General features: G+C 37.1%; 1 protein-coding gene across 5 annotated transcripts; it reads left to right on the forward strand.

The window, feature by feature from the left end:
* The first annotated feature begins 631 nt into the window (after positions 1-631).
* LOC131299204 (uncharacterized) lies at positions 632-8,325 on the forward strand. 5 transcript variants are annotated; one of them, XR_009190656.1, is made up of 9 exons: positions 632-814; positions 2,083-2,160; positions 2,555-2,614; positions 3,966-4,068; positions 4,872-5,463; positions 6,363-6,498; positions 6,605-6,772; positions 6,851-6,962; positions 7,819-8,325. XR_009190656.1 is itself a non-coding variant. In XM_058324820.1 (8 exons), exons 2-8 carry the CDS (start codon positions 2,083-2,085, stop codon positions 7,867-7,869), a joined length of 1,188 nt encoding a protein of 395 aa, XP_058180803.1. In that variant the 5' UTR covers positions 632-814; the 3' UTR covers positions 7,870-8,325. The 5 variants fall into 5 exon arrangements, 1 of the variants encoding a protein (XP_058180803.1); XR_009190657.1 differs by having other exon boundaries at positions 700-814; positions 2,126-2,160; XM_058324820.1 differs by lacking the exon at positions 6,851-6,962.
* Positions 8,326-8,687: the final 362 nt, after the last annotated feature.

Consider the following 8,687-nt stretch of genomic DNA (forward strand, 5'->3'; position numbering starts at 1 on the left):
ACAAATATTTTTAAAAATATATAAGATAAAATCCCAAAAGTCAAAAAGACGAACTAATAATTTACAAAAAATTGATACAAAATTAAAAAATGAAAATAACTCGTGAAAAAGTTTTGTGAAACTCTTGTCCCACCTTTCCAAAAAAAGAAAAAAGAATCTCTTGTCCCGGTATGGACGATCTCCTTTGACTAAGGGGTGTTCCAGATGCGCAGTAAAAAGAACTTTTAGAAAAAGAAAGTTTTTCAAGCTCAAATATAATGAAAATGAAAAATACTTTTTAAATTTTTGTTACACCATTTAAAGATCTCGATGAGATCTATCAAATAAAATCTATATTGGTTGAAAAATTATTTATATAAACACATAATTTTTGTGTTTGAAAAACTTTCTTTTTCAAAAAAGAACTTTAACAAATGGAAAATTCTAAAATCAGCCCAATGGACTGATAATAGTGAGTGTGTGAATGTGTATTAAAGGTATAAAAAGTACACAAAATTACGTGTTTTCCTTGTCTTTTAGTATGCTTATCGTCAACCCAGTGGGCTGACAATAGCGAGACCGCTTACAAACTGGCACACCTAAACGGAAAATGAGATTAGTGAAGGTGGATGTCACTCGGCTCGGACACTGGTAAAAAAAAAAAAGAGGAAAAGTAACCATTCAAATCGAAACTTTGGGCTCTTAAAACCCAAAATTAGGATAATAGAAGTACTCCCCAAATCCACATCCTCTTTCTGTAATCGAAACAACCATTCATCAAAACTCAACGCCAAAATTCTCCCATCCTGATTCTGAAGAAACCCTACAAATTCAGGTACTCTCTCTCCCTCCCTCTGTCTCTCCGTTGCCTTTTCATCCTCGTTTTCAAAATTGTACCGTTATTTCCAAGAATATTTTCTCGGGTTTATCGCTAAGTTGGACAATGGATGTTTATGGATTTTCAGTACTGTGGATTACGGTGTGATCGGAGGTGTTCCGATTTGCTAATTCGTTTTGATAGTGCCCTTTTTTGGACGGGGGGTAATCCGCAGCTGCTGGATAAAACTTTTAGTAATTTGTTTGCTCAGCATCGTAATTTGCTTGACAGCTCCTTTGTATGGCGAGAAATGGTGAGAAAAGAAAAATGAAATGAAATTCCTATCACAAGTTTGGATAGGCCCATACAAAGGGGCGATGGGTGATGCATGGATATTTCCTGCAACGGAATTTGAATTCGGAAAAAAAATTGTGTAATGTTTCCTGAAATTACGATTTCATTGTAAGCATTTTTTATTTCTAATGAGCGGAGGGTTGGGGTTGTCGTTGTCGTTGTTTTGCAAATTGCTCATGCAAACAAATTTTGGAACCAAACCAAACCTGGCCTTTTCTTCGTTGAGCTCTGTCATGCACATTTTGTTTCTTCATATTTAAAGTCCTAGATATGTTCAAACTACTACCCCTAAAATCAATTTCGATCCACTCATCCCCTTAGTGCTACCATCTATCTAAAGCATATCACTCCTCTTAATAACCGTGATCTACGTTAGACATGTTCAATGAAAACACATCTTGAGTAGCATAATTGTCATTTCTCTTGCCAAATTATTGTCTCTAGACTTTTAATTGTTTACTTTTCTATGTTTTGGAATATTGTGGGATCACTTTGGGTGGCTAAATTCACCATTTTGGAACAAAGGTGCGCAATGTTCTGACTATGGGGGGATTAGGGTGCACCACAGGTCCATTGTCATCTTTTAGTTTGCCACGTGCTAACTGTTGGGATGGTTGGGGCCCTTGGGGGTGCCTTTGGATCTTCAACTTTTGAGTCAATGAAAGTTTATTTGAAGTGCTAGTTTAACCATTAAATGCAAGAATCTATATCTACTTGAGTAGCATTAGGGGAGCAATTTATGTATTGTTGGAAGCCTTCCTTTAGATCACCATGCGTCTCCCATGATCAATTCTTTTAACTTCTAACATAATCTTCTTATGTTGGGGTTCATTGTTTTTAACTAAACATTTGTGATTGGTTGCTATGGAATGTCATGCACTAAGGGACTTGCTTACCTTTCATGGTTTTGTACCATATACATGTGTATGTAGATGTCTAGTCGCTCCAGCAGTACTGACAACTCTTTTGACGTAGAGGAACTATTGCAGATTGAGACAAGATGTCGAGAGGTATGATCCATGTAGCATTCCCCTTCCAAGGTTGTGTTCTTCTCAATTGGAGCATTGCATACACTAGCTTATACAAGTTGTTTTCCAGATTTGATTATCCCTTCACTTTATAAAGCTTCTGGCAAATTTCCCTTCCCTGGATGTATTATGTAGAGTATGCAATGATTTCATTGATGTAAAGGAAATATAAACAAATTTCATCGGTAACATTTTCAATTTGTTGTAACATGCGCATCTTTCCTCGATGTTATTGAAAAAATCACTTCCCACTCCTCCATTTTGTTGTCATCTTGAAGTTCGGTTCAATATGTCAGGTTATTTGCATTTTTTTCTCATCGTAGTTTTTGGTTTTATTGAACTGTTGATCAACTCATCTGTTGTTTGTTGACTGTAGCTAAGAAAAGAGAAGGACATGCTGAGGGACTCACAACCTCAAAGCTTTGAACTGATCAGGGTAATTTCTTGTTGTTGCTATTATCCTTATTGTTAGTAACTTGTTGTATGCTGAATGTGATGCACTGTTGCTGGTTTGTTTAATCAATTTTACATCTGAGAGGGTTTTCGGACCTCTTGCGCATGTTAATTGCTCAATGGTAGAGGTAGAGTAGTAGACTTAGCCTCTTGGGTTATAAATACAGAAAGTGCAACCCAACTGAGAAAGGGTGGTGATAGTGTGAAGAAATTCCAATTCAGGGTTCTAACACTTTGTACTTTTAGTCTTTCACACTAGGTGAGATTTATTGTCAACTGCTACACACAAGAGTCATTCAAATTTCATGCTACTTTAGTGGGATAGAAATTTCTTCTCTCTGTTTCCCTATCGTAGGCTAGTAGAGTTGGATTACGGTGGATGCAATGGGACGCTAAATGCTTAGAGACAAACCACTTTGATGTGGGTGGATAAATCAAAGAGACATATCTTCCCAACTTAATAAAGGGATCGAATGCAATTTTATGTCCCTTTCTTGCTGCTAGTTGTTTGCCTATAAAAACACGGACCAACCTGGTAAGAGTTATATCCATCGAGCTATGTATTCATCTTCATGCCATAATTTCCTGTGGTTTCCTCTCTGTAGATGCTGGTATAAAAAATTTCCTCTTAGTGCCATTTTCTTTTAGTCATCATAGTTTAAGCTCTTAACAGCTTGTATATAATGAACTTAAGGAAATTATGGCATGAAGATGTCCAACGGGGTGTGATTGTCAATCAAGAAAATAAGATGGAAGCATAGCCTTATCCTTATGGACAAGATTCTTACGGGAGATAAACTTATTTAATGTAGGAATGCTCTTCTTAATCGGTGTTGCATATGCTCTAGTTTTGAAGAATCTGTAGCGCGCTTGTTTATTCACTATCCGCTTGGGAAGGAGCTTTGGGATATGGTTCTTTTATAGTGGGACATGTCGTGGATTTTCCCTTGTTCGGTGGTAAAGCTGATTCAAGTGTGGTTCGGGGCTTGAGTGGATAGATAAAGAGGAAAGCTCTAGATTTCAATCTGTCTTTGCTTGATGTGGCTTATTTGGCGAGAGCCGAGAGCATTATATTAGATACCGTGGGGTGGAGAGGCCTATATTTAGGCAACTCTACCCTTCTTGATATGATAGATATTTTGGGAGTTTATAGTGGAGTATAGGGTTTTCCTTAGATTGGTTTTTAAGGCTTGTTGATAAATAGGGCCTTTTTGTCCTTGACCTTTTGTAAATGGGTGGCATACCCTTGATACGTTTTCTATACAATTTATTGACTATCAAACCGAAAATTGCGCTTTCTCAAATGGGCTAAATCTGGAATTGTTTTGATGCAGAGATTAGAACTACATGTGAAGACATTATCAGAAGCCCGTGCAGAAGACGAGAAACGCATCCAGGAGCTGGAAAGAGAGTTGAACAACTGCTCTCAAGAAATAGGTATAATTAGTATTCCAATTGTATTACCAGCATACTCACTGCTCATACTCATAGAAGCAGCAAACAACCTATAGTCACTCAATTTTATTCGCTTCTCTCTTTCCTGTTCAATATTTTTGCTATTTCCTGGTATGCCCTTTTGCCCCTATATGTAATGGATGTTGATTGCAGTTATTTGTTGATTTCACAAGGATGTAGTAGGAAAAAGAAAATTCCGAGCAACCACCTCAAACTGGCCTCAGGAGACTTTTTCACATAGACTGAATGTTGTCGGCATCGTTACTTTTGAATTTGGAAAATCTCAGCCTCCCTAATTTTTGGCTTGCTAAAGTCTTCAACTAAATAAGCTGATATTCTTGAGGACTACAACCTTAGAATGACTGTGTAGGGGGAGTTTTTTCTTTTCTTTCTGGCTCCTCTTCCGTAGAGTACATCATGTTGCTTGTGCTATTTGTAAGAAATTGGTAGATGATTAGAAGTATGTTTATGTGTGTTGAATGAGTCTGTTTCTATTTTAAATATGAGGACTTGAGGAGTCAATTGTTAATATGTTGGCTACCAGTATGCTAAAACATGAGAAAATATCATTGGCAGCTGGCAAGACATTGTCTATCGAGTTACTTAAGGTCAACTGGCATGCCGCACACACTGCAATTATACATGGGTCACAATAATTATATAGTTCACTCTTACGCACTAAAATGTTGTGGCATTTGTTCACTGTTATTCAATGTTGCTTTGTGGTCTTTTATCATGTAACAGATTTTTTATTTACCAGAACCTGATTATGATATTGCTTACAGATTACTTACAGGATCAACTGAATGCAAGGAACGAAGAGAACTATTGTCTGGGAGAGCATGTACATAGCCTTGAGCTAAAAATCGCAGAAACGGGAAGTTTAGAGGAGACGGTTGGCAGTTTAAGTGAAGAACTGAACTGGTCCAATTCAGAGCGCTTGTTTTTTATGCAGGAATTAGAGAGCAAAGAAGTGGAACTACAAAATTCAGCTTCATGCATAGAGAAACTAGAAGAGTCAGTTTCTTCTGTTGCATTGGAGTACCAATGTGAAATAGAGAGCATGAAGCTTGATATGACGACCTTGGAGCGGAGGTTTTTCGAAGTGAAGAAGTTGCAGGAAGAGGATGCAAGAGAAAAAGTGAGGATGAATGAGTTGATTCAAGATTTAGAAATTCAGATTCAAAATGACCAAGAAATTATTGGAAGTTTGGAGAAGGAAAATAAAGAACTCAGGTTTAAGTTTGAAACGTCCCAAAGGAATGCTGAAGTCTTTTGTCGGAAGATGGAAGAAGAATTTAAAGAATGGCTAGAAAGAAATGATGGACCTCCATTAAGTAATCAGTCATTATCACGTGACCTTGAAGAAAATATTAGGTATGTCGTAACCTCTATTTCCCGTGCCCCCCTTCCCCTCCCCTTCTTTCTGGAAGTTTTGTGTACTCAGTATTGCATAATAGAGAATAAAATAGGGAATGATAGTTAATTTTGGTCTGCATCTTATTTATGGCACACCTGCACTTTGCTTGAGCTAGCCATTCAATATGTTCTCACCAACCCATTGTTGTCGGATTTGGCAGACATTCTTAAAATTATATAGCAGAGCACCTCCTGTATCAGATATCATTTTTAGTTTAGATTGGGGTGGAGTCGTACGATTGTGGTCTGGTGCCACCCAAGGTAATGGACTTCTAAATTAGCACATGGGAATATGAGAGATGTCTTTCATCCTTAGAAGTGATACTCTGATTGGATCCATCAATTCGGGTAGTCCTTTTTATTGAAGCATAATGAGTTTTATATGCTTATGTGGATTCATCGTAGTTCATGTGTCAACAAGTCATAAGCTCCTTTTTTTTTTTTTTGGATTGGCCATAAGCTCCTTTGATAATTAGTTTGGAGTCAGCGATTTTCAGTGTTGAAATACACCAGTCAATACTTACCAAAAGTCTGCTGAATAATTATTCTACAAGCAATTTGGGTTCAGCTTTTTTGCATCACCTCAAAATGCCTTGGAATGTTTTATCTTGTGTAACATCTCCCTGACAATCTCACACAGAGGGACATCAAACTCATCCGGCTGGTGAGTTCTCGATGTGGTTGTGTTTTGTCCACTACTTTTGTTTTGTGTTGTATTTTGTTTTGGTAGTTTCTCTCCCCAAAGAAACAAATAGCATCACCATGTGGTACTATATCACCTTCTAGTACCAAGTACTCTCCACATCCATGATCTGGTGTTAGCGATTCCATGTTCACATCCTTGTTTGCTTTTGAAGCACTTGTGGCAACATTCTGGGTCCACTCCTTTCCAGACTGCCAGTTGCAGGAGCAACAGATGCAGATTTGAGGGGCAAGATGGATAAGATGTCCAGTCAAATCCATGAGTATGAACTTCTCGTGAAGCAGCTTAAGGTATGAACTATGACATATAAACTATGGAAGAGAGTTTATTATCTAGTGATCAGCTAATTTTATTCGCAATGCAACTTCTTAAGTGCAATTACAAAACTGGTTCTAGGAAGAAGTACAAGAGGAAAAATCAAAGGCAAGGGATGAAGCAGAGGATTTAGCTCAAGAAATGGCAGAGTTACGGTACCAACTTACAGGTTTGCTTGAAGAAGAGCGCAAACGCCGTGCTTGCATTGAACAAATATCTTTACAAAGAATTGCTCAATTGGAGGCTCAGGTATTGACATTGAAATTTGTTTATTTTAGTCGTGGAGAAAATTTTACTGAAGTTCATTTCTTTTGGGTCCTTATCAAGATTAAAAGAGAGCGGACAAAAAGTTTCAGTTCTGTCAGGCTTATCCATGAAGCGTAGCAAATTGACTGGATTAAAACAGTTGCATTTCAGCATTGATGAAATGTACTTAGAGGTTCGTTTACTAAATAGTCTCCTTCTTTCTGTAAAAGTGTTCTATTTTTCTGGTTTTTCATCATCTAAGCTGCATATCCGCAGATCCGTGTTTGTATATTTTGCTTTGTTTGATTACTTTTTCTCTCATAAGTTGGAATTTTATTTGAGAGAAACAAATAGGAGAAGACTAGAATATCATGGAAGATTTGTTAATTTATTCCTACAGTTGTAAATATATGCTTTGAAATCATGATAGGTTGGAACAGATTCAAGTCACTAGGTGTTTCACAATAGCTACTTATTAACTAGTGCTGCCGAGACAAGGTCAGTTTGACATCTGAGTACATCTCCAGTGGTGGAGTTGCTGTTTGTCTAGATAGTGTTCTAATGTAGAAATCATAGTGTCAATTTGCTGAATTATAGCAATGTTGTTTCGTTGTTGGACCGATACTTTAACCGTACGCCCTAAACCATTGAAGCGTAACTTTTGAAGCTTCTTCCCAAGCTGTGATAACCAAATAGCTTGCCATTGGAGTCCTCAACTTTTAATTGCCATTCCAGGTGGTTTTTGTCAACCAGCAGAAATCAGTCCTCTTTTCATGGCTAATCAGATGTGCAAGATCGGCCCTTAAAACTAAATAGGAGATGTCACAAAAAACTTGCTGCTTCTGAGTTTGGAACAATACAGGCCCTTTCCGTAGACAGTAGAACAGCTGTTCTGAAATAAGAAATTGACACTATTTGAACTTGCTGTGCATGCACTTATCTTTTCTTGAACTTTTACGTTCGATGTTTGCCTACATATGGGATCCATTTTCAATTCCTATTCATATTGTGGTCAAGTAAACTCTTTCTAACACACATATCTGTCACAGGTGCTTATTCATAACCTTCGTACCTTCAAATTCCTTAAGCCATATCTTTGATTGCCGATCAAGAAAACCAATATCTTTGACTTGGAAGTACTGGAAGATCTGTAGTTCTGAAGAGTCTGCACGGCGTGTAGACAATAATTAAGTTTACAACTGCGCAAAATGCAAATGCAAACTTCAAACTCTTCTTGTGGGTTGCTTTTTAGAGCCTCAAGGAGATATGGTTTGAAATTCATAGAACAGACGCGGCTCTCTTGACAAGCTCATATAGTATCCATCAGTTCCCGAAATGATGTCAATCCTCAGATAAGGAGTGAATTATATTTATGGTATTGGATTGTTTATTGTATCCATCAGCTTCTTCAAGGTTGTATGTTGGGTATTCATAGGCTTGTTAAGTTATGAAGCATGTTCACCCATTGCGAGCTGGGCTGCTGCTACTGTTGTCTGAAGATGTAATTGTATAGCAAGGAACTGTTTGTTATTTTATGCAAGGGAAAATTCAATTTATCTCCCCATGTTGTGCTTGAACTGCGGTTTACCCACTAACATATACAGTAAAAGTAAAGTTTGCTATTAACCTAGTCAAAATGTCTGACAGTACACTTTAATTCACAAATTATTACATCCTTTTTAAATTATTAGGAAGGAAATGGTTTTTTGCATTCTTTTGTTTATCATCTACACTCTTGTGTGAATCTGCACTAAAAAGACAATGTTGTAAAATCTGATTCTGTATATAATTGTATTTATTTGGGAGTATCTTTGAAGCATAAGAGTTTAAAGAAGTCTATTTGCTATTATCAATAGAAATAGTAGTTGTAGATTTTTTTTTAAGTTATTTAAAATTTTTGGCTTAAAATCAAGCAATG

Source organism: Rhododendron vialii, chromosome 8a (genome assembly GCF_030253575.1).
Source record: "Rhododendron vialii isolate Sample 1 chromosome 8a, ASM3025357v1".
Classification (NCBI taxonomy): domain Eukaryota; kingdom Viridiplantae; phylum Streptophyta; class Magnoliopsida; order Ericales; family Ericaceae; genus Rhododendron; species Rhododendron vialii.

Bases quoted from the DNA above. Each gene is read 5' to 3' on its own strand.
- LOC131299204 (XM_058324820.1), top strand. From the start codon at position 2,083: ATGTCTAGTCGCTCCAGCAGTACTGACAACTCTTTTGACGTAGAGGAA. The intron at 4,069-4,871 runs GTATAATTAGTA...TATTGCTTACAG, and splicing joins CAACTGCTCTCAAGAAATAG to ATTACTTACAGGATCAACTG. The intron at 6,499-6,604 runs GTATGAACTATG...AACTGGTTCTAG, and splicing joins TTCTCGTGAAGCAGCTTAAG to GAAGAAGTACAAGAGGAAAA.